Source organism: Eupeodes corollae, chromosome 3, assembly GCF_945859685.1.
Source record: "Eupeodes corollae chromosome 3, idEupCoro1.1, whole genome shotgun sequence".
Lineage (NCBI taxonomy): Eukaryota > Metazoa > Arthropoda > Insecta > Diptera > Syrphidae > Eupeodes > Eupeodes corollae.
In genome coordinates, this window is record NC_079149.1 from 32,430,038 (window position 1) to 32,456,881 (window position 26,844).

General features: G+C 33.5%; 4 protein-coding genes across 4 annotated transcripts; 3 read left to right on the plus strand and 1 right to left on the minus strand.

Moving 5' to 3' along the window:
* Positions 1-1,292: 1,292 nt before the first annotated feature.
* LOC129950404 (piggyBac transposable element-derived protein 4-like) lies at positions 1,293-2,186 on the minus strand. Its single transcript, XM_056062346.1, has one exon. It carries the CDS (start codon positions 2,184-2,186, stop codon positions 1,293-1,295), a length of 894 nt encoding a protein of 297 aa, XP_055918321.1.
* Positions 2,187-10,422: 8,236 nt separating this feature from the next.
* On the plus strand, positions 10,423-11,509 carry LOC129951413 (putative odorant receptor 92a; the record flags this gene model as incomplete). Its single annotated transcript, XM_056063542.1, has 5 exons — positions 10,423-10,513; positions 10,576-10,762; positions 10,869-11,070; positions 11,133-11,288; positions 11,348-11,509. Coding segments are annotated over 5 exons (684 nt in total), but the record flags the coding sequence as incomplete, so codon positions are not given.
* Positions 11,510-12,475: 966 nt separating this feature from the next.
* LOC129951992 (uncharacterized) lies at positions 12,476-13,771 on the plus strand. The gene has a single exon (XM_056064398.1). It carries the CDS (start codon positions 12,509-12,511, stop codon positions 13,700-13,702), a length of 1,194 nt encoding a protein of 397 aa, XP_055920373.1. The 5' UTR covers positions 12,476-12,508; the 3' UTR covers positions 13,703-13,771.
* Positions 13,772-20,533: 6,762 nt separating this feature from the next.
* Positions 20,534-26,678, plus strand: LOC129950279 (fatty acyl-CoA reductase wat-like). The gene is made up of 6 exons (XM_056062163.1): positions 20,534-20,839; positions 24,803-24,890; positions 24,960-25,208; positions 25,285-25,831; positions 25,899-26,079; positions 26,188-26,678. Exons 1-6 carry the CDS (start codon positions 20,676-20,678, stop codon positions 26,603-26,605), a joined length of 1,647 nt encoding a protein of 548 aa, XP_055918138.1. The 5' UTR covers positions 20,534-20,675; the 3' UTR covers positions 26,606-26,678.
* Positions 26,679-26,844: the final 166 nt, after the last annotated feature.

A 26,844-nucleotide genomic window follows, 5' to 3' on the forward strand; every position in this document is an offset into this window, starting at 1 on the left:
TCATAATTTTTTGATTATAAACACTTTCTACAGATTCAATTATAATAAATTTACAAATTATTTTCATTATTTTGCTTTAAATTTTTACTTTGAAAATAAAAAACAAAAACCATGTAATTCAGCATTTGTTCCATGTTCGGCCATCTTGCATTAGGTGCCCAAGAATGATAGATTTAATTTTTAATTTTATGAAAGTGAATAAAACGTTTTAACCAACTTTCATAAACAAACCATTTTTGGGAAGGATTTTCTGGTAGAAATTAAATTGCTTCCCGTACCGCTAAAAAATTATTAACACATTATTAGAGTCTCTTTGAATTCCGACAAATTGAGCGCATATTCTAAGTTTCAAGGTACCTAGAATCTAGTATAAATCAAATGTTTTTTTAGAAATATGTCTGCGTGGACGTGTATTCGTACGTTCCGGGGCCCTGTTTTCTTTGCCCAAACCTCAAGAACCTGAAGAGATATCGACTTCAAATAAATTTTGTTTTACCGATAACAACATAAAAAGATGCATACAGAACTTTGGAAAAAAAATTAAATTTGGAAATCTGGTAAATTCTGATAAAAAGTGGGTTTCTCGACAACTTCAAACATTTTTATCTTATAATATTTTGTTAAGCTCACATTCGCTGCCATGTGACCCGCCGGCGCGGCGCGGCGGTCACAACTTTTAACTCCTGAGAAGCCATGTGACTCGCCGGTGGTCACAAGCTATACATTTTTAAATATTTATTTCTGAAGTGGCCTGTTGAAGAAACACTTACTATTCAATGTTGGCATCTAGATAAAGGTCTAAATTATATAACAAAAAAAAACCAGGTTAATCCATTCAATAATAGTTCACTTTATTGACAAAACATTTGTATGAAAGTTTATGCAAGTATTGTTCACTTTATTGACATAAAAAAAATTAAAAATTAGATAATACGAAAAATAAATATAATTTTTTTACTTTTGATGCTTATTGAAACACTCCAAACATAGAGAAGGGTTTCCTTCACATGTGGCACAAAAGGTGGTCACCTTCTTTACTTTTTTTACTGCAGCTTCTCGACCCTCATTTTTACTCATCGCATCATAACAATCTCTGCATCTTTTTCTAATTTTTCTGTTTCTTGAGTCCTTATTTTCAGTTTCTTTCATTTGATGTTTGACATTAGATGTTTGTGCATGATGTTCAGAAGTGAGTTCACATAATGCCTTGCAAACATCCTCTCTAAATTTCAAAATTGTGCACTTTTAGTTGTGTTTTTTGTAAATAACCAAGGCGTTTACTATGGACGTTGTTAGAAAAATTCAAAGGCTATTTTATGGTACCATCTAATTGTTTTCCGTAATGGCGTAAAGTAGCACGCCATTTGGTCTGAAATATCGATTCCTTGCTTAGCATGATTGTAGTCTACGATCATACGTAACTTTTTTATTTCCTGACCATCTCTATTTCTTTTTCCTGTCCCTACTTCCTCCAAGCCATGTTTAGTGGATAGCATGAGAACGTCCCGTTTATCTTTCCACTTAGCAATTACAATGCCCGAGTCTTCCATGCCTTTTACTTCATGTTTTTTTAGCTTAGCATTAGTAACCTCTTTTGGATTTCCTGTCCTACTATTCCGAAGGGTACCAAAAAGATGAGTTTGACGATCAAGGAGATGTTTGGCTAGAGACACTGATGTGTAAAAGTTATCGGTTGCAATAGTTCTTCCTTGATCTAAATATTTTTCGGCCAGATCTAAAACAATTTGGGTCGAGTATGAGGTTGTAGGGGTTGGTCTACCTCTTTGGATGTTGCTTTCTGTTTTTCCTGCATATATTGAGCTGGTGTAGGTGTAACCGTATGGATCCCAAAGCTTGTAAACTTTCACACCATATTTGTGTGATTTTCCGGGGCTATACTGGCGAAATTGGAGTCTACCACGCCATGGAATCATAGATTCGTCAAGAGCCAAGATTTCGTTCGGAGTTCGCGCGTTTACAAAGTTCCTTTCCAGAAGCTCAAGGAGTGTACTCACCTTTCCTAATCGGTTTCCTCTAAAAGCCGAGTTGTCTGCAAAGTGGATGAACTTTAGAATCAGCTGAAATCTGTTGCGTGACATCACTTTGGGCACGAAAGAGTTCTTGAAAAAGTTGCCAGTGTTCCAATAGTGAGCAATCGAGGGATATTTTACAATTCCCATATACATAACAAGTCCCAAAAATTGTTTGATTTCCGGTATGTTCGTATCTTCCCACCGCTTTGAGCGAGAGTTACGTGTTATAGTGTTATTTTGCAAGAATTTGTTTATATTTTCGGTCTCGATAACGATAAGCTGGAAAATGTCTTCGTAACCATAAGATTATATACATCAATCGGCCGCATTGCTGATGTCACTGGCGGAATATCAGTTGCTCTTGCTGTGTTTTGTTCAAAAACAAAAGATTTTAGAGACTGGCAAGTAACTGTTGTCCATGTGTTTGTTCTTTTAGATGTTCCAGGTATTTGTTCAGGAGGCTCAATTTCCTCGTTTTCTTCTCCAGATGATTCAGTAGAATCTGGGAGATCCGAATCACTACTATTTCCATCAGTAGGTATTTACTCATCGGAATCAGAAGCTACGAAGTCCAATTCATCATCATCGGAATCTTCACCACGATTACGATTTCCGTAAAATACATTACTACTTATAAAAAAATTATTAGCTGCCATCTGGAAACGTTTATTTCAACTGATTCCTGAAAACGATAAAGCGAGATGTTCACAATAAAAGCACACAACTAAGAAAATAACCGTGACAGCCGGCAGGTCACATGTCACCTCATATATTTCAATTACGACAGGTGCCATGTGACCCGCCGGTAGTCACACTTAAAAAACAGTTAATAATTTGACAAAACACAAAACAAAAAACACAGCACAGTTAATATATACTTAACGAACACTTTTGAACAAAAACACACTTATGGCAAACAGAGTAGAAAATTTTTTTTCTGTGGGGGCAGCGAACGTGTTAAAAAATATCGACAGACGGACACGAAATGGAACTTATCATAGGGGGTCGTAACCTAGCATCTTTTTAAAGAGTTTTTTCAATAGCATTTTATCTTTTGGTACTAAAAAAAACATTACAACCTTAAAAAAGGCTTCTACATTTCTTAGAAGTTTCTTACCATTTTAATTTCAAATTTGAACTATGAAGTAATTTTAAGTTGTAAATTCATGCAAGCTCATTTTGAATAATATTATTAAATATTTTAACAATACTATAATTATGGAAAATATCATTCTTCCGTCTTTTTATCTTTTGAATTTCGCGACTGTATACAAGGCTTTACTTAGCTCATATCCGGCAATACTATACATCATTTGAAAGGTCTTGACATAACCTACAATAGGACGATATGTATAATTAGTTTGGACTTGAAAACATGGATTTTACTAACGCCGAGATTCGCGCGATTTTAAAGTTTTCCTTCGTTAAACGCAAATGACCTCGCCCAAGAGATGAGAGTTAGCCATCAAATCCTTTTGAACCATATGCAGAAGGCTGGAAACAAAAAAAGCTGGATATTTGAGTGCCGCATGATTTGACGCAAAAAAACCTACTGGCCCTGCGATATGCTGCCGCAACGGATCGAACTCGACCCATTTTTGAGAGGATGGTGACTGGCGACGAAAAATGGATCACATACGACAATATCAAGCGAAAACAGTCGTGGTTGAAAGCCGGTAAATCATCCAAAACCAGTGGCCAAGCCGGGATTGCGGGCCAGGAAGGTTTTGCTGTATGTTTGGTGAGATTGTAAGGGAATAATCCACTATGAGCTGCTACTATATTGCCAGACGCTTTATTCTACCATCTTTTGCTAACAACTTATAGACCGCTTGAAGCAGTTGATCGTCCAGAAGCTTCCAGAAACCAGAATTTGATGGGAGGTTTTATCGCATCTATCATATAGCCCGGACATAGCGCCAAGTAATTACCACTTGTTCTTGTCCATTGCAAACGCCCTTGGTGGTGTTAAGTCGAACTCAAAAAATCATTGTGAATAGTGGCTGTCCGAGTTCTCTGCAAATAAGAAGGGATAGCTTCCTCGATGAGGGCATTATGAAGTTGCCCTCCAGATGGAAACAGATTATTGAATAAAACGGCTCATATTTGAACTAAATCCGATCACTGTTACACTTTTCATAAAGCGTTGAATAAAGAGAAAAAAAGCGTAAGGTAGATTTTTCCAACCTTTAAATATAATTATGAGGAATACAATTTTAAGGTGTAACTGCAAGAGTTTTAGAGCAAAATAGAAGTTTATTTGAGGAGCCGAACACTAACTTAACTAGTCTTATATTGTAAGAAAAATAGAATCCAATTAAAGTACTTTTCTTAAACTGTATCAATGCCATTTTCATTTCATTATTCACCATCTGTTTCTGATAATCAACGTTCAATGTTTTATGATGCTTTTTCCTGAAATGAAAATATTAAAATATGAGTTAAATTCCAATATCTACTTAATACTACTTCACCGACTCATGCGATGATTATTATGGAAAATAAAGAGCAAATAAGATGTTCACATAACAACTAATAACATATTTATATTCTTACTTTTCTTGTCCTATTAAACAATTATTTTGGGTAATAAACCAATTGCATATTTCGGTCAATATATTCTCTCATATGGTATTACCTTTAAATGGCTTTTATTTAAATTATAAGCTCAGGTCTTCAGAAACCCCCTTATTACTGCCGTTTACCAGCAATAACTATCAAATTTCACGTTTGTGGCTTATAAAAAATGTCTTTATTTAAACTAAAAATTCGTCTTGTATTCCTTCAGTTTCAATACGAAAGCCTTTCTAAAATCTTAAAATGAAATCAAAAAACTGCCTTCGATTTACCAAAAGAACTCTTTTCTTTTTCCATTTGATTGGATTCGATTTAGAAAATAAAAGTTATTGGATGAAATTCAAGTTTGGCACTTGTCTAATCAATCTCTGTGCAATGACTCTCGGATATTTCTTAAATTTTCTATTTCTTCAAAGTAACGATATGCAACAAAAAACTCGAGAAATATCCTACACCAATTATTGTTTTGTGTCGATTGCAAAAGCTATGACAATGGTCTACTATCGCAAACAAATTAACGAACTATTAATCGAACTCAATGAATTATATCCATCCGAGGAAATTGAGCAGTCTTACGATACAGCAAAATACCTAAAGCAATCTTTATTAATTGAAAGTGTTTTGATAAAATTTTTCCAATACGGAACAACGTTCTATGTCTGTTTGCCAATGATATTATCATTTGTGGATCTTTTTCAAATTGGTACATTTACTTATAGACTGGCGATTTTGGTTTGGTTTCAATTTGAAACGTGGTTTTTTAGTTGGTTGATTTATTTGATAATTTACGTTCATCAAATTGTGGCGATTAGTTCGGCGGGAATTTTAATTTTGGTATTGGATTTTTGCCATTTTGCAGCATTGCAACAACTTTGTATGCATTTTGAAATTTTGCGGGGAAGTATTTTGAAAATACAACCAGAAAAATCGGAGGAAGCTGGCAAGTTGTTGACCGAACAAATAATTTATCATCAAAAGATTTTGAGGTGAGCATAATTTTATTAAAAGAATAGAGGAAGTAAGTCACGCTTAAACAAATACATCAGTGTTAGGGTGAGTTCCTCATTGAAATATAAGCCTGAATAAAATTTGCAGCTTTTTAGTCAAAAGCTTTAAGACAAACTTACTTTTTGCCAAATCAAGCTATAAAGTATGCATACGGTAAAAATAAGGTAGTTTAAGAATTTACGTTAGTACTTTATTAAATAATTTAACAATTAAAGCGTAAACGTAATAAATATTTTATGTCTAAACAAAATTCATAAATAAAATAAGACGTCATTTAGAATTGTAGTAAATTAAGAAAGTTAAACTCAAATTTTTTAGAGGGAATATTTTACGAAGAAGAGAATATTGCCTTCATATGTATAATTTTTTGAAGAATGAAGTTTTCTATTCACAAGATTGGCCCTTTTTTTACAAAAAATAAAACCCTCAAAAACTATTACTTCCACGGATGCAAGAGTAATACTCGTGGTGTGTTTGTTAGTGCGTATGACTTTCATGCAAGAGGACTGACTTTAAACATATTTTATTAGAAATTTCAAGAACTAAACATTTGTCTCTCTACAATTTGTAAGTTTTGTTGACTACTTTAAGATCAAAATATTTTCAATAGGTTCACACAAAACAGTATTTAAGACTATGTTCTCTAGCATCAGCTCCAACCTACAAGTGTGGAGACAGATAACTACAATAATAAAAGACCCCCGAAAATTAAGTCCAAAAAATACATCCAAAAAAAGCCAAAAAATACTTCTTCATAACAGATTCAGTTTTATTTTCTTGTGAAAAAAGATCTAATTTTCTGGCGAACTTTCTCATTGTCTGAGTTTCTGTATTTATGTATATATTTTTCGCGTTTATGGAAATAACGACAAGAACAGAATATTTAAAAAAAAAAGAAACAACTTTTCACCATAATTTCTAACATTACCAGTGTTTTTTGGCATACTATAAATAGTATAGTAGAACATTCCTAAGAAAACGCATCGGCAGTAGGCAGATTTTTGTATTTAAAATTGGTACAACTGGAAGAAGATCTGTCAGCATAATAATACAAAAAAACACACAAATAGAAGAAAGTTTTTGAAAGTCAAAAGTTAAAATTAACTTAGCAAAAAAAACTAACTAAAAATAATAAAATAAACAATTTTCAAAAAGAAGAAATGGCAAAAAAACATCTGGAAATTAAGATTCTATAAAAAAAAAGTTTATTTAACAATTGCTTCAAAGAGGGGGTTTGTTCGTAGACTACTAAATTAACATGTGGGGTTGAACCGACCTTGAAGCTCGTCTCAATTCCTTATATACCTGAATCGAGTTGAAATGAGCTTGATTCGACTCGATTCCCATCGGGGATCGGAGTAGCGTCAAAATTTGTGAAGAAAAACCTATGCGGCGGGGTTAGTTTTACAGATATTGCATTATGGTCTGTTTATTTACATGTTAGTGTATAAAAATATAGTTTTGTTTTAATTAATTTAAAAAAAATTGCACATGGAGTATATTCTTATAATGTTACTGACCTATTCAGTTCTTCATTGTTTAACACGAATCAAACTATCTCACTTGCACTTCACACATCGAAAATATCGAAACACCATTTGCATTTAAGAAAGTGCTGTCAAACTTAATCATTTTGAAATGTACTTCTGCGGTTGAAACACCAAAAAGTTTTATTTAATCTAAACTGAGATAAACCTTTGGTGGAAACATAGCAAAACTTAATTATCTTTTCTCTTGTTTCCTCTTGCAAAATAAGCCCAGTTAGTCCATTTTCATTAACAAAACTAAATAATATCAACAGTAACAGATTGATTTTTGTCCCCAATGGAAAACACATGATTTCAAATGCACAACAACATTACCACAGCCATAGAAATAAAAATGCAATATCAATCGTATTAGAATTTGAGAACGAAATCACATAAGATCCATTCGAAACTCGCATAAATGTCAAAAACCCATCTATAGTAGGATTCTTCTTTTACTTTTATCGGTAGTATTCATACTGCGGATATTGTTTAATGTAAGGAGTTGGCCAAATTAAAAAATTAGACTATATCTTGCTGGACAACAGTGTTATAACTAAAGTTGCATCTTTAAATTTTGAAATATGTAAATGTTAGGTTAAAATACACATTATGTTAAAAATATTGTCAGATTCCTTTAGAGAAAATTAAAAAACATTTTTAAGCGGTGTTCAAGAACTCATCTTTATGTGAAGATGAGTTTTAGTCTAGATTGGTTAAGTCATGACTTTTAAAATAACTTTGGCTTTCAACTTAAAAATAAAAAGACATTTTTTTTAAAGTCACAACTTAAAGTCAGTTGGAGAAGTCAATTGACTAATTCATTTTGAATGCACTCTATTTGCCATTTTAAAGCCTTTAAGGGCATTCAATTGTCAATTTAAAATGTGCTTAATTTTAAAAGTCAACAAGTTATTCGAATGCAGTCTAAAAAGACTTTACTCACTGAGGTCACTTAAAAACTTTTGTCTTTAAAACTCTGCATGGTGAAATTAAGTCAACTTTTGTAAAAATATTAATGTAGGTCTTATATTTTGGGTTTGTAGGTAGAAAACGATAATTTATGAAGATTTTGTATTGAAACACATTTTCAAAAGCACACATTTTTACTTTCCTTCTTTAAAAACCAGATAAATATGAACCTTATTCTATTAAAAAAAAATACGACGTATACATATTTTGTTTTCAAACCTTTACACCATTTCCTTACCCCTCTTTTGCACCTGGCACATTCGAAAACTTTCTCACAAAATAACATAGCTACAAAGAAGTCTATTAAAAACAAAACTGCCCCATCTGCTAGAAAGTATCAATTAAACTTGCTAAACAACTCAATTACCGAAGGTAGCTAGATGCATACCTACTTATCGTTTATTCAAGTGCATAACAATAATTATACACATAAAACAAACAAAACAAAACTTTACTAGGATAAAATCTATTTTAATTATGGCTGTAGACAGATTTCTACAATTGTAATTTCCAAGATATTTGGGATTTGAATGAGGTTTACTTAAGAACTTCAAACAAAAATTGTATAAATGGAACCATTTGTAAAATGTAGTTCAGTATTTTTTGAAATTTTCTTAACCTATTTTACCAAACCTGAAACGTTAAAAAATTCCGAAACGGTCAAGTTTGTTACTACAAAATTATGGTTTTTGAAAGCATTATTATACATTAATGGAGAAAATAGCTTTTGATAGTTAGAATTTTCCACCTGAGTATTGTAGTATTACAATTTGTTTTTTATTTATAATAATTGAGACATATTATTACTGAAATCATCAAATTTGTAACCACTTTTTAGAATATTTCTGTTTTTAATCGGGTTATTTTGAAAAATATATTCACTTATCGAACTCCACTAATCGTGTCGTATCGAATTGAAAATTATGGCAACTGGATTTTTTGACGAAACTGGTTTGACCAATATGCTTTTAAAGCAAAATATATATATTTTTATGTGCACCAATAATGCTACAAATTTCTTGCTCTAAATTCACCACGTGTTGTTTTTGGAAAGGAAATTCCCATTCTACTTTGTACAGCCTTGGCCAAGAGTGATTAACTTAGTTTGATATCAAATGATAAGTGATGTTGAGCTTGTATTTTAAGAGACACAATTTTCAAAGTTGTTCATGTGAAATTTGAGATTTTTTAACTCAAAATTATCTGTAGTAAAAACAGCATTTCTATTTTTCGCCTTAAAACTCGTAACTGTTCGATATCCAAAGAATAGCATTTTCTTAAACATTGAAATACAAGCTTAATTAGTGTACAGATTTTGAGAAATTTATTTTTTTTACTACGTTTTGAAGGCATTTGTATCTATTCCGCCTAGTTACCTAGATTTCTTTTAGAAGTAAAACGGTAGTCCTATTTTTACGAATAACGAAATTTTTGAATATCATTACTAAGAGACTAAAATAGCTTAAGGTCAAAACCTAGCGCTTACTCTAAAGTTGCTTAACTACAAAAAATAATACTTATCATTTTAAGAAAATCAATCAAACTATTAAAATTAATAAGTATAATAATGACCCTAAAAATATGAACATGACTATATTAAAAATATTGTTTTCATAGAAATTTTGCAATAAGCTATTAATATATCAGCTCAGAATTGTAATTAACATGGGTATATGATTATAGTCTCGATAAAAGCTCGTATAAACCATTAAAAATACATTATCAATTAGATAAGGATGAATAGAAGTATGCTATGTTGAAAGGAAGGACGATGATTTAAAATGATTTAAGGACACAATTATTTTTAATCGTGAGTTTTTTTGTATTAACAATGTCAATTTTCGAATCAGTGTTTTATTAAAAAGTGGTTTCCTCTGCATCAAAGAACAAAAACAAATCAATTGAAATGAAAAACAAAAACGTCGAAAAGTATTTCTATGGGACAATTTACTATTTCCGAACAATCGGATTTGATTACGAGAACAAAAATAAACTGATGCATTATTATTTGATGATGGGAACCTTCAATATGGCTATTATTATCTTTGGGCAAATATCTTTCAACATTTTTCAAGAAGTCAATTTACAACAAAGGACTATAAATCTATGTTTTCTTACCTATTATTTGGTTGGAAGTTGTAAACTCATAGCATTGTTTTTCTATCGAGAGACTGTGAACGATGTGTTAAATGAATTTCGTCAAATTTATCCAAGTGAAGAAATGGAAAGAGCTCATAATCTTGACAAATACATGCGACTTTCGTTGAGGATTGAAAAAATTCTTGCAATATTCTTTAAATCTGTAACGATATTTTATACTTGGTTTCCGCTCGTTTTGTCTGTGTTGGATTTTATCGATAGTGGAAAGTTCAGTTTTAGATTGCCTTATATGTGTTGGTACGGATTTAATTTTGCAAAGTATAATTATTGGTTTTATGGAGTTAAATATTTAATGCAAGCTCATGCGACTTGGGTGTCGGCGGTTACAATTTTAAGCTTGGATTTGTGTCTGTTTAGCTCGTTGTTACAGCTTTGTGTGCATTTTGATATAATCAATAAGAATATTCTTTTGATTGAAGCTACTAAAGGTGAAGAAGCAATAATTCTACTAAAGAAACAAGTTGTGTATCACCAGGAAATGCTGAGGTAGATTTGTATTTTCACGTTTTACGCAATTTTTTGTATAATTTTCTTATAGTAGCAACTTGAAACAACAATTGTAATTTTTAATAATATATTATTTTATTTACAGCCTGGCTGAGAAGTTAAATAGTGTTTTTACGCCATCGGTACTTTTTAGTCTTCTGTCATCATCTTTGATCATTTGCTTTACGGGATTTCAACTTCTTGGAGAAATAACTTTGTTCATAGTCGTCAAAGCAATTTTTCTATTGGCATATGAATTGAAACAAGTTGCCATTACTTGCTTTTTAGGCGACAAACTAATTGAAATTGTATGTTTTTGTTTTTATTTGTTAAATAATTAAATATTGATATTTAAATTTAACAATCTTAGAGCTTAAAAATAAGTGATGCAATTTACGAACACAACTGGTACAAGGGAACTCCAAAATATAGACGACTTGTTTTGATGGTCTTGATGCGATCACAACATAGTGTTGCTCTCCATATTGCTGGTATTTCAGATATATCACTTCAAACATTTAGACAGGTAACTAAAATTAACATTGAAATATTGTATAACTATTTAATGATTATTTTTGTTTAAAGGTTATGAGCATCTCGTACCAAATCTTCACTGTTCTCAGGACTGGATAAGATAGGACAATCGCACTTTATTTATTGGAAAGAAAGCAGGATTTTGTCATATTAATATTTGTGTTGTTCTTAAATTTAAAACAAGAAATAAATTTAGTACAAGAAAAACTTTAATAAGAAGTTAAATTTGGTAACTGAGTTTCACTATTGGAACGCAAATCTGTTTAGCTGAATTAGGTAAAGGTTTTTTTTTTCAAAAAGAGTTTTCATTTTGAATAGTCCCTTTTTGTATAGATGCCACTTTTCAATGATATTTGAGAAGTACAAAACTAATAATTTGAAGTTGTTTAAATTCGCGATGAAAATGGTAGAAATATTGGAATAACAGTTCACAATTCGCAGGTCAGCGAGGTAAGTTTGCTGACGGTGTAATTTCTGGAAGAGACTTTTGCAATAAACCACCAAGATCTTTTGATTTAATACCATAAGAAATTTTTCTTTGGATCCAAATTAAAAATTAAAAAAAAAATGCCAATGCTTAGATCTTAAGGAATATTGGAGACATTTAGCAACATGTATTTTAATTGGTTATTGAAAGATTCGTGGAATGGTGTTGCAATTGTAGCCTCAAAATATAGCATTTCAGGATGAAAATACATGCCAAAAACTATCTCTCATGACTAAATTATTAAATCCTTTATTATAATTCAATACCTTTTACTGGGAAGGGGGCTATCGGGGGAACTTTCAAACGTTAATGATAGGTTTGAGGACAAATCAATAAGGAGGTTGCCGGACGGATTTTGCACATCGTTGACCCTGATCCATGATAAGGACGGGCAGGATTCAGTAAAGTTTTGTATTTAGCGTGCAAAGTTAAATCGCTCACTAAATTAAAAACCTCAAGTCGACGTCGAGAGATAATAAGCTCACCAAAAATTTCCTTAGATAATTTGAATGTTTCGTTACGTGGCGCAAAATTAAATATGAAATGGAAAACCAAACTGAGCATAATCAAGTGATAGCTGTCAAAAAACCAACCTAAAAGTGTAATTTGCTGGTATTTGTTAATTTCGTTTTGTACTTTCTTTCCCTTTTTTAATTATATCTAGTGTATCATAATTATAATTCAAAGTTATTTGTAAATATTGTCAAATTAAGTTAACAGCAAAAATGTTATGTGATCAATCTGGGAAACTTTCATATGCAAAATGTGAATGTGACGTCCATCGAAGACATCCCCACAAACCACTCAGTATTTTAATTCTGGACTGCTGGCAACACGAATACGACAAACGACCGTTTACAAATTTTCAAATTGACAAAAAATTTTTCGAAAAGCGAATGCATCGAAAGTTTAATAATTCCGATTGGATAGTTCTTATCGATTTTATTGAAAAGCGAAGACCAAAAACTATTCAAATTTGCAACATAGAAATACCCGAATACGATGAGAATGTCAATCTAAATAAACAGCTTGTCAGAAGCTTGGAACAAGCTGAAACTATTAATTTAAGAAATGTTTCAGTATCTCTGAATATGCTCATAGAATTTCTGAAAAATATCCCTTCGAGCAAAATTACAAATTTGGACTTAAGTTATAATGCTATGACTTCGGAGCATCTGTGGATTCTGCGATGCATTTTGATTAAATCTAATATTCTTCAGTCTCTGATTCTTGAGAATTGCTCTATAAATGAAAATACTTTTCCAATCCTAGCCGATGGCATACACAAGTCAAGAAGTGTTCAAAGTATCGACATAAGTCGACCTTGTCCAATGTCTCCAGTGAGTTATTTTGACAGCACTAAATATCTATCCTTGATTGCTCAATTAATCTGGCAAAATAAACTAACTCGTCTAAGTTTACGCCAGTCTAATATAAACGGTTACGACTTTGTAGCACTTTCAGAATATTTAGCATCGACTAATTCAAAATTAATTCATTTGGATTTACAAGCAAATAATTTAACTTCACATGGAACTGATTTACTATTTAAAGCACTTGCAATAAATAAGTCGGTGCGAGAACTTAATTTAAGTGCGAACAATTTGGGATCAAGAGGTGGTTTAATTATTTCAAGACTAATTTGGTATACCAACCTTGATTCATTGGACATAACTCACAATAAAATTGGAACTGAAATAATATGCGATTTGTTGTGTGAGATGAAGAAACCATGTGAACTTAAATTCCTTAAAATTTATGGAAATAAATTCAATAGACGAGCAGCGGTTGTTCTAAAACGACTTATAACAGCTGGAGTTTTGAATCAAAATAATATCGACGTAACTTACACTTTTGATCATTCCAAAGATGAATTATGTGTTATTCCGAATTTTAAAAATGGTCGTATACATACGTGATTGGATTTTGAAAGAGTTTATGTTTATAATTCCATTATTAATAAAAATTATTATTAAATTTTTTAGCGATTCAATCTGGTTTCTGTGCTTACATTACAATGTTAAGGAGACTACAACAACTTTGAGGTTAAAATGTGTTTTCGAAGAGGTAGCAAAAGCTGTTAAACTATTAACAGAAACACTTTTTCCAGAACTATTTTTTTGAATTAAGGTAAATGTTTTATTATTATGGAAACGAAAAATAAAAAAGAAAGTCATTTGGATATCTACGTTTAAAGGTTAAAGGCAATAGTGAAAAACTAAAGATGTGTTTGATTTTCAAGGGTACTTATAGTTGAAGCATATGTGATATTTTAAATTTAAATTTTTGGAATGTTAGAACTAGTATACACTCGATTTAAAAAAAAAAAATCCGATATAAATTTCGTTGATGACTAACAATACAAAAATACATTGGCGCAAAATTGTAAGGCACCTATTGTTAAGGGTTTAAAAATTTACTAGCATCAAAACATGTCCTAAAAATGACTACGCTTAAAAGGACCTATTAATTAATAATCAACTGTTGACTGGATACAGATGTCATATGGATTTAGCAAATTGCTAAAAGTTAAAAAAAAATTAGCGATTCGTTGATTTTCACTTCAGCAAATTGTTGAGAGATTATTCACCTGCTTAACCTAGTAAATTGCTAAAAATGGATTTAAAAATTTACTAAATAGTTTAAAATATTGCGCCATAGAATTTAATATACTTTTTGCTAAGGCTCCTTTTGAGGCTATCATTTGTTTTATAATTGAACATTTGACATTTTTGTTTCTGGTAAAAAATCAACTAAACAAGTTTAATTATGTTATGTTTTGTATTAAACTTTCATTTTAGTTATAATCAAAACAAAAGAAAAATTATTGTTTATGAGATAGCTTTAAATTGATTCACAAACTGTATCATAACAGTGTGTGTCTATTAATAAAAACGTAAGCCTTATAAATAGCCAAACATCTGCCGGGTCAGATATTCGATATCTCAAAAACGGTTCATCATTTTTTTACGAAAATCAGATTTAAGACATGGACCCTCTAAACAAGTGCATATTACAAATATTTGTGAACTCAAATTGAAAAATTTTATACATAAAAAGTTAATTTAAAAAGAAAACACTTTAAAGATTTTCAAATTCAAGTTTTTAAAATTAAGATTTTTTTGGGTAACCAAAGAATAGTTACATTTTCGAAAACAAACTTTTTTTACGGGTTAATTAATAAATCTTAAAACGCAGGAAATGTTTTTATAATAACAGTTCAGTAAACATTAAATTATATCATTAAAATTTAAAAAAATGTATGTAAGCAATCAATTCAGCTTCAATGCATCTTTTTGTTAATCTTAGAATTTATCGTTTTTCTCGTCAATGTAAAACAAAGGCTCTACTGATAGCTATAACGAGCCTCTAGGTTAGGTTAAGGTGGCTGTTGACTAAAAATCAACACACCAATAGTTGGTCCGTTGTGATAGCACATGGATCTTAAGATGTACCTTGATCGCTAAGCCACTTAGAGTTAGCCATAACTTAAAATGGGTTATGGAATCAGGCAAAACTTGTTTAATACCATACATTTTCAATGACCATTATTACTAAAGTGGTTAAAATATATATTGAAATAATGTAAAATTGTCATTGAAAGTACTTTGAAAAGTATGCAATCAAAAACAAAATTTAAACTGTTCTGGTTTTTTGTCAAAGTATTCAATTTGCTTGACCAATTGGACGGAAATTATTTCTGTTTTGATTTTAAAATCATTGCAATTCTAAGTGTATTCAATGAGGATTCCGGTCTGATCACAGTTAGGTTTCAGCTTTACTTAATATATTCGATGACATAAGACAGGCTTAAGACAAAAGATGCACTGCTGTGATAACCTTACTTGACTTTTCAAAGGCTTTTGATTGTGTGAATTATAATCTTCTCCGTGGTAAACTGACTACTTATTTTAACTTCTCTAACTCAACTTAAAACCTTAATAGTCTTCTTACCTTAATGTTCATAATGGTGTTCCTCTAGGATCAATCCCTGGTCCTTAACTGTTTTTGTTGTTCATTAAAGATCTGCATACATGTATGTATGTATATTAGCTTTCCTAAGAGCATGAATAAGGATACAATAGCAGTCTATATATGGTTGGTCAACCCGCAACGGGCTTAAACTTAATCCTGAAAAAACTAAAGCTCTTCCAATATCGCATTAAAAACTCAAAAACAAAAGAAAACTTCCCTTCCGTAGTATTACACAAGTTACACAAGTCAAAAACTTAGGATTTATTTTAAACAATAGACCATCGGGCAGGCAATTTTTTGTTCATGCTGTTAGATTTTGGAATAATCTCTCTAGTCATATGATGTCTAGAAACGAGAACAGAAAGTTCCGAGATGTTTGTTTTTACTATTTCTCAAACTTTTAATATACTCATTTTTATTTCATTTTGCGACAATTTTATTCAATTCATTATTTTTTTGTATCTTCTTTAATTTTTTAGCTTTGTAAATAAAAATTTCGTATTCTTGTTTATATTTAACAAATTTAATATAATGAATCCTTTACAGTTGTTTTTAATATAAGTAAACTACCAAACCCTCGAACTCCGTTTCGGCATCAGATGACTTCGTTTTTTGTAACATTTCGTTTGGGGATTAAAAGATGAAGACAAATTATTTTTTTTTCTTCTATATTTGAAAAGGAAACATTTTATTTAATTTCACAACAGTAATGAATTCTTTTCGATTACAAAAATGAAGTGTAATTTAGTTTAGTGAATCCAAAGTTAAAACTAAATCGAAGCGTTATACTTGTCCGCAAATCTTGGTAACTCAAGAGCGTTTAAAACCTTCGTTGGATAATTTACTACATCATCCGGACTTGTTATGGAATCAACGCATTTGTATGTTACCAAATAGCCAGCGATTTTGGATTGAATAGTGAAATTCTGTGCGTGTAAATCATTATTCTGATCCTGAAAAAGGATACCCTCTAAACTGCACCAACTGTAGAGGAATCAGTCTACTTAACATCGCCTATAAAATCTTCTCTGCTGTAATATGTGAACGTCTAAAGCCCATCGTCAACAACCTGATTGGTCCTTATCAGTGTGGTTTTAGACCAGGAATGTGCACAGTTGATCAAATATTCACATTACGGCAGATCCTGGAAAAAACTCAAGAACACCGAATCGACACCCACCATCTCTTCATCGATTTCAAGGCCGCATATGACAGCATCTACAGGGACGAGCTGTATAGAGCCATGTCTAGTTTTGGCATCCCTGCCAAACTCGTCCGTTTGTGCAGGATGACCATGGAGAATTCAGGCTGCTCCATAAAGGTTGGAAACAACTTAACAGAACCTTTCGATGTCATGCGATTTTTTTAACATCGTACTTGAAAGAATAGTGCAGAGGTCACACGTCAACACTAGAGGCACTATCTTTAAAAAGTCTGTCCAATTACTAGCATATGCTGATGACATTGACATAATCAGAAGAACTCAGCTTGATGTCAATGGGGCTTTTGTGAGTATTGGAGCAGAGGCGGCAAAAATGGGTTTCACGGTAAAAAAGGGCAAAACAAAGTACATGCTGTCGTCAAGAAAGGACATACAACACCGACGTCTCGGTCAAAACGTCACCATCGACAGACGTAACTTTGAGGTAGTCAAGGACTTCGTCTACCTAGGCTCCGCTATAAACGCAGAAAATAACACCAGCACCAGCGCTGAGATCAAACGCAGAATAACTCTTGCTAACCGCTGTTTCTTTCGACTAAGAAAGCAATTGAGTAGTAAAGTCCTCTCTCGAAGGACCAAAGTATTGCTATATAAGACCCTTATCATTACCGTCCTGCTATGCGGTGCAGAAGCATGGACTATGACAAAAGCGGATGAAAAGTTCTTCGTGTGATCTACGATCCCGTATGCATCGAAGGAGATTGGAAGAGAAGATGGAACGACGAGCTGTACGGGCTGTACAGCGACGTAGACTTAGCCAGAAGGGTAAAAGTCCAACGACTAAGATGGCTGGGTCACGTAAAGCGCATGGAAACCAATGTTTCGGCCCGGAAAGTCTTCGAATCCACACCAACAGGGCAGCGCAGTAGAGGAAGACCGCGGATCAGGTGGCGCCCACAAGTGGAAGGTGACCTCACCCAACTTGCAGCGCAAAACTGGAGACATCTAGCTAGGAACCTAACTAGATAGAGAAGTTTGCTGGGTGAGGCCCTAGTTCACACAGGACTGTAGCGCCACCTTAAGTAAGTAAGTAAGTAACATCATTATTCTTTGTGGCGAGAATTGCTCGTTGACTTAACCAAGCATAATTTTGATAATTCTCACTAATGTTTGGGAAAACATTTTCAATAACAGCTAATTGAGAGTCTACAAATCGGCAACATTTCCATTTCCAACAGCTAACAATTGTTTCGAAAATTGTGCAGCACTTTGATCATTTAGAAGTTGAACTCTCATATTAGTGGTTAAAGCGATAAAGTTTTTACGTTATTCTACAAAATTGATGCCTTCAGTCAAGCATTCAATTTATCTGCAGGCGTTCCACGGGGAATTACTGGCAACGTCTGCCTGAAATCGCCTGTCAACAATATCATAAAGCCGCTAAAGATGTTGCTACTTCGTCAAAGACCCTTCAGTGTGAAGTGTGAAAAATGTTTTCACTGTTGCTACACAGGTGCTTCCAGGAAAAATAGACCACTAATATTATTGTCCATTCATTCCGCAACGTAAAATTATTTCGAACGAATGTTGTCGATGGTGGTCTCTTAGCTTGTTGTGCAGTATTGGCCTCATGGAAGTAAACAATGATTGGATATTGTAACGCATCGTACAAATGATGTGTCTCGTTTATATGTTGCATGATATTGCCTATTTGCTGAACGACAATGTCTCGTGAATTAATTGGATCGTCAACAATAATTGCAGCTACATCATCAACGGTGGGTGCATTGAATCTTCGCACATGTTAACCTGTTGGGGTACGATCCGCTCTTATGACAAATTTGTGCGTATCCGATGGAATTCGTTCCAATGCTGTTTTAAAAATATTAACCACAGCATTATTAGCGTGAAAAAATGCTTCCAACTGTTCAATACTTCGTCTCTTTAACTGTTGTGTTCCCTGTGTGTAGGTAATTGATTATTGTGAGTGATTGGTTGTGTGTGTATGTAACACACTTACCTTGCAAGTCGGCATCAACCCGCCTTCTCAAATATTAGCTCCAAAGGACTTCATGCAAAAGCTGTTATTTTATTCTAGGATGTGTTGAAGAAAATGGTTAGAATAGGGATCACTTCCATCGAACAATGGTTTCAGTGCCCAGCACAATCCAACCATTTCTCTTTTCAACTTTAACGCATTGCAGTATTGGCATACAGTCGTCATTGGTCCAATATCTAAATTTTCATTATCACTGTAGTTTGCAGTGGGATCATATTCGAATGCCAAGCGATTGTATGATGCCAATGATCTTCGTCTGCTCACGCGTTGTCTCAATCGGATATTTTCTCTTAATATATTTTGTTTTTCTTAGCTTAAGTTCCGTGAATACTCTTGTTGCTGGCTTATATGTCTTGTACTGCGGCCGATGTTAGCACGTCGTACTCTAGGCGTTTTATATTGTAGATTATTTTTGGTTATCAAAATATTCTACGTGACAAATATTTTGTTTCAGTTTTTTGATTTAAAATAAAAATAACTGTTTTTTTCGGAATTATATCAAATTTTCTCAAAACACTCACTAAATTTTTTTAAAAGTTGGTTTTTGTATTTCATTTCTTATTATCTTTGTTTTAAGTCGATTTCTCTGACGTTTCTAGAGATATAGCTGACTAAAAAAGGTTCCCAAAAGGAAGCTTTGGTTTTGAAACGTCAAAAAATTAAAAAAAAATTAAATCCACAAATCGAAACAATAGCTTTCTTTGGGAAGCTAAACGAATTTTACCGCTTTTTCTGTTGAATTTGTTCCTGAATTTTGTCTACAAAACAGTGGAAATCGGTCTGTGAGTTCTGGAGTTATAGGGTCATATTATAGATAAACATCAAATATCAAATATTTCTTGTTGACCAAGTCGTTCACTTATCTTCAAATACTATCGTTAAAAACACTCATAGAACTCTACAAACGATTAACTTAGATTTTGGACACATTAGAAAGTCCACAAATTTCAAAATATTCAATTTGACATATTGAACAAATTTAAAATAAAATAATTCAAAGAGTAATAAATAAAATGTTAATAAACCTTTAAACTTAAACTTATTACTCATTTCGAAATACCTACAACAAACAAATTTCTCACTTAAATGCAATTCCAACAAAAATGAAAGTTTAAACTCTGATTTATTTTTGTTTTTGAATATCCAGTCGATTCTCTGCATATTCATAAAATTGTTTTCTACGCAAAAACTTAAAAACCTAGAATAAAGTAAACAAACCTTTGCATAATGTATGTTTGTTTTATAAATTATTCACTATTAAGTATCAATTGTAAACAACCTTGATCGAAGGCAAACAAAATGTCAATAAACCCTTCTTTGGTGTATTCGTATTACAATGTTAATTTTCTTTAACTTTAAATAAATAAAATAAATTCAAATTTTCCTCACTATAATTAGATACTTATTTATTCATGTGTATAGAATGAATTTAATGAATGAAATTGCAATTAAAATGTTTCTAAACTAGCGCATTTAATTAACATTTTAACCCTAAAATTAAATATATTTCTTATAGGTGGGATTTTAAACAAGGCTTCAGTTGTTTTTCGTAAACCAAATTGTAGAGACCTTCCTATAAGTCTTTAAAAATCTTAACAAATTATTATACTCGGTGCACGGTGTTGAATCGGGTGTAATAATATAGTTGTTTTTCATCTTATACAAAAGAAAAACAAATAAGTAAATCGTTTGGAAAATGGAGTTTTCAGCTCCAGAATATAATGCAGATATTGCAATGGATACGATAGAAGAAGATGCAAATAAGATGACTCCGATGAAATTATTTTTCAAAGACAAATCAGTATTTTTGACTGGTGGAACAGGATTTTTGGGACAACTTTATGTTGAGAAATTGTTGAGGTAAGACACAAATTATATAAATAATATTCTGTTAAAATAAGTTTTGAGAGAGATTATGACTTACGAAATGTCTCAGCTCTTAAAGGCGGGTTACAAATTGTGAAACTATTTTAAAATGGAGAAGATAAAAAAAGTTATTTTCTTTGTGATTGAATTCAAAATTTTAGTATTGACTTAAAAAAAAACATTCAACATTCTTGAGTTTTAAGATTTTTTGCGGTTTCAAAAGTAAACGTAAATAAAACACTTACAAAATAATTGTTTTAATGATATTTCTTTTGTACTACAAATTTTGAACGTTGATATTTTGTGTGGAATACTACATCATTTATTTTTAAGTACTGAAGATTTAAAGGTTTATGTTTGATCCGCAGCCCTATAAAAAAAGTCCAGCGGTGTCAATTGTTTGTTGATATCGCCTAGCCACAACGAACAATTTAGATACATATTTTCACGAGTTGTGTGGCATGTTGCATGTGTCACTCTCTTTTTGAAACCGCATATTCTTCAATAAAATAAATACAAAAGTCGGTTATCATATCACTATAACGCTCTGTTGTCTTTTTCGAAGAAATAAGGTCCAATCACTCCTCCAGACCAAAGAACTAACCAAACAGTGACTTTTTGTGGATGTAATATCACTCTCTTGCATTACTTCAGGATTTTCAGAACCCCAAATACGACAATTTGTTTATTAACATAACCACCGAGTGAGAAATGCGCTTTGTCGCTGAACACATTTTTTTTGCAAAATCGCCGTCCACCGCTTGTTGCTCAAGCACTTATTCGACGTATCTACAACGTTGTCAATGTAGGTGAAGAATCAAAAGCAAAATACGCCATGTGCCGTAAGACAGTCCTAATTCCTGAGAACGGTAAGGAATCGGCATATTATCATATTTTACTTACTTACTTAAGGTGGTGCTACAGTCCTGTGTGAACTACGGCCTCACCCAACAAACTTCTCCCTAGCTAGATGTCTCAAGTTTCGCGCTCCAAGTTGGGTGAGATCACTTTCCACTTGTGCGCGCCACTTGATCCGCATTCTTCCTCAACTGCGCTGTCCTGTTGTGGTGGACTCGAAGTCATTCCGGCCCGGAGCATTAGTTTCCATGCACTCTACGTGACCTTTCAGGCTAAGTCTACTTCACTGTACAGCCCATACAGCTCGTCGTTCCATCTTTTCGTCCACTCCGCTTCGATGCATACAGGACCGTAGATCACACGAAGAAGTTTTCTCTTGAAACGACCGACCCAAGGTGCTTTCATCCGCTTTTGTCATAGTCCATGCTTCTGCACCGTATAGCATGACGGGAATGATAAGGGTCTTATATAGCGACACTATGGTTCTTCAGAGAGGACTTTTCCACTCAATTGCTTTCTTAGCCCAAAGAACCAGCGGTTAGCAAGAGATATATTTTTCGTTTAATCTCAGCGCTTGTGTTGTTTTTTGTGTTTACAGCGGAGCCTAGGTAGACGAAGTCCTTGACTACCTCAAAGTTACGTCTGTCGATGGTGACGTTTTGACCGAGACGTCGGTGTTGTATGTCCTTTCTTGACGACAGCATGCACTTTGTTTTGCCCTCGTTAACCGTTAAATCCATTTTGCCGCTTCTGCCTCAATACTCACAAAAGCCCCAGTGACATTACGCTGAGGTCTTCCGATTATGTCAATGTCATCAGCATAATGCTAGTAATTAGATAGACTTTTGAAAAATAGTGCCTCTAGTGTTGACGTGTGAGCTCTGCACTATTCTTTCAACTACGATGTTAAAAAAATCACATGACAACGCATCACCTTGTCTAAAACCTTTTTTGACATCGAAAGGTTCTATTAAGTTGTTTCCAACCTTTATGGAGCACTGTGAATTATCCATGGTCATCCTGCACAAACGGACGAGTTTGGCAGGGATGCCAAAACTAGACATGGCTCTATACAGCTCGTCCCTGTAGATGCTGTCACATGCGGCCTTGAAATTGATGACAAGATCGTGGGTGTCGATTTGGTGTTCTTATGTTTTTTCCAGGATCTACCGTAATGTGAATATTTGATCGACTGTGGACTTTCCTGTTCTAAGACCACACTGACAAGGACCTATCAGGTTATTGACGATGGGCTTTTGACGTTCACATATTACGGCAGAGAAGATTTTATAGGCGATGTTAAGTGGACTGATTCTTCTATAGTTGGACTGATTCTTCTATAGTTGGTGCAGTTTAGAGGGTCTCCTTTTTCAGGATCGGGCAAACAATAATGAGGTTCCAATTATCGGGCATGGTTTCTTCCGACCATATCTTACAGATTAGTTGGTGCATGCTCCCAACAAACTTATCTCCGGCTGCTTTAAAGAGCTCGGCATTCAAGCCATCCGCTCCAGCGGCTTTATTAGACTTAAGCATAGGTATGGCAATCTTTACTTCGTCTAAGTCGGGAGGACGGGTTTTTTGCCTTCCGTCCGTCTATGTTGAATGGATCAACCTGTCTGTCAGCGGAATTCGGTCCGTCGTCGCCGTTATATAGTCTGCAGAAGTGGTCCTTCCATATCCTCAGCATTAACTGCGGTTCCACTATGATGTTTCCACTTTCGTCTCTAGTTCTTTTATGCAGCGCCGCTTTGCGTGCCTGTTGTTTGACTGAATTTGCCTGCCGACATTCCTCATCAAACCAGGGGTTCCTTGTTGGTGGCTGCTTGAAACCCAGAACATCATCGATACATTGTGTTGGCGGCAGAAAACTTCGAGAGAGGTTAAAACTCCCTGTTTTGCCTTGGGCCTAGAAACCCGAAGTGCTACCTTGGCTACAATGAGGTAGTGAACCGAATCAATGTTAGCTCCTCGGAAAGTTCGGACATCCATGATGCTGGAAGCGTGCCTGGCGTCGATCGCAATATGGTCAATCTGGTTGACGGTAGATTGATCTGGAGAACTCCAAGTTCCTTTGTGGATGTTAAGGTGTGGAAAACGGGTACTGGCGCCATAACGTTTCGCCCCGTAGCAAAATCTATGAGCCTGAATCCATTGTGGGAAGTGTTGTTGTGCAGGCTTTTTCCTTGTTTTTCCCGATTATTCCACCAAAGATGTCTTCCCTTCTTAGGTTGGCATTAAAATCGCCCAGGACAATTTTAATATCGTAGCCAGGGCACTACTCATATGTTTTGTCTAATAGCTCGAAGAACATATCTTTGAGGTTGTCGTTTTTCTCTTCTGTGGGGGCGTGCGCGCATATCATTCTAATGTTGCCGAATTTAGCCTTGATGCGTATGGTCATGAGGCGCTAATTGATACACCTATAGCTCAAAACTTCTTGCCTAAGTCTGGGTGGGTTTTGAGACGCTTGTGTCCTCTTGAATGCACATGTCTACCATTTGATATCAGTTTACCATTATGTGTTAAATATGTATCTGGCCAAGTAGCCACGTCGCGTGGCTGGTTCAAATAAATTCCACCCCAGAGTCTCAATTTTCTACCATTTTTTGCCGTATATGGCCATTTTGAGACTGTATTTCAGTAACAACGCACTTAATATTCTCTTCCAAGGCGTCAATCATCTCAGGCTTATTTGCGTAAACAAGCGACTTTACATAACCCTACATAAATAATTCAGCGGAGTTTAATCGCACTGAAGGGTACTGTTCATCCTGTACGGCATGTCACAAACCCACCGACGAATTGAATTGTATTTTGGTAGTAAATTTCCTTGTTTTAAAACGTTGTGTAAGAGTAACTCTATATGTATTTTGAAATTACAAATCAAACAGAGCATCAATGAAGTGACAGCTGTCAAAAAGACCACATCTCAAAAAAGTATTGCAAGATTGGAAAAAATAGGTCTAAAAAAACTCTTTTTATATAAAAACTATTTATCTGAAATGTATTTTAGGTTTAGTTGAAGATTTTTCATAAAAAAACTTAATTCCTTAAAAAATAATAAAAAGTAAAACATGCATTTTCTTAAAAATATAGATGCGACGTCAAACACATCTACCTTTTAGGACGAGCAAGAAAAGGCAAGAGCGCTGAAGAACGTCTTAAAAACACATTCACTGGAATGGTGCGTTTATAATCTATTATTAATTCAATCAGAAATTGTATATTAATAATTTGTACTTATATTATACAGCATTTTATTAAATTATTCCTTCATGATAAAAATTATCTTGACCGAGTTTCAATAATAGAAGGAGACATGGGCAAATTGAATATGGGAATATCAGAATCTGATGAAAAAGAACTTATTGAAAATGTACAGATTGTGATCCATGCTGCTGCCGATGTACGATTTGATGAGAAATTAAAAACACTTCTTTTGGTTAATTTACGTGGAACTCGTGAAATTCTGGAACTTACATCAAAAATGAAGAAAATTCAAGTAATTTCTGACAAAAAAAATACCAAAACACTAATTTTCTAAATTTGATATTGTCTTATTGGTCTTCTGAAAATAGGTATTCACATTCATCTCAACTGCATTCAGCCATTGTGTAAGGACTTATGTTGAAGAAAAGTTCTATGATTCCCCAATAGATCCAGAAATTATGATAAGACTTGGTGAAGAATTCAGCAATAATTCCAGTGAGGAATTAGAAGTTTTAACGGAACGCATTATCAAACCCTGGCCCAATACTTACACCTATACAAAATCACTTACTGAAGAATTGGTTAGGCGTTATGGCACTAAGATTCCAATTTGTATCATGAGACCGTCCATTGTGATTTCAACACACGAGGACCCAGTTCCCGCGTGGTGTAATAACATTTACGGATTGAATGGAATTCTAGTAGCTTGTGGACTTGGAGTCTTGAGATTGCTTCCAATTCAAGATAATAATATCGGAGATGTTGTGTGTGCTGATTTTGTTATCAATTCAACATTAGCTGCTTTATGGACAACTCATGAGGAACATGAAGAGAAAAAGAAACTGAACAACCAAGTGGAGAAGGATCCTGAAATTTATCATGTTTGTACATCGACTGATCGGCCTGTTTCTTGGGGTAAGTGAAAGCTTGTATTTATCTGACTGAACTTTAAATTAAAAATATTTGTTTACATAAATTACAGGAACTATAGCTGAGAGTATGGGTAACCTATTCAAGCAATACCCGGCTAAGAAGGTTCTTTGGAAGCACACACACAACATTGTTACCAATAAGTTTATGTTTACTTACCTGACAATCTGGTACCATGTTATACCAGGTCTCATCACAGATCTTGCACTTAAAATTGCTAAAAAGCCTCTGAGGTTAGTAGAGAACTAAACTGTCTTCATGATGACAGTTTTGATATTTCTGTAGCATATTTTTATTTTTAGAAGATGTGTTAATTTTGTTTTTACTTTTATTTTTTAAAGAGTTATGCCGATCTATCGAAAAGTCCAGCGTTTTATGGTTGCCCTATCGTTCTTTATGAAAGTTGATTGGCGTTTTGACACAACCAATATGAAACGTATTATACAAAGAATGACACCTGAAGATAGAGATTTCTTTCCAAGTGACGTCAGACGATACAGTTGGTCGGCATTTTTGTATGATTATCTAAATGGCTTGAAAATTTACATTGGACTTGAATCGCTTGATGATGCAGAAAAGGCGAAGAAGAAATACAAGAGACTAGAAATTATGCATTTGTTTATTCTATGTGCGTATTATGGTTTTCATATTTTAATAGTTACACTATTAGCTGATAAAATAGGAGTTTTTTCATACATTAAAAATAGTCTAATTGAAAATTATGAATTTTTGAAAAATCCACAATTGGTGACGAAATGAGATTTGAAAAAATACGAGTTGCCATTGTAGGCACTTAGTTTATTAGTGTTAAGATTTAATAATTTTTTTTTGTATGAATAAAATGAAGAATCTGTTCAAAACTCTATTTTTATGATCTCTCAGTCAAACATTCGTGAAAACTTTTGGTATTGTCAGACGATGTTGTTTAAAACGTCCAGTTGAAATATTTTTGTTGTAAAAGGTGTTCCACCACGACCCGTATGTGTTTAAGATGTGCG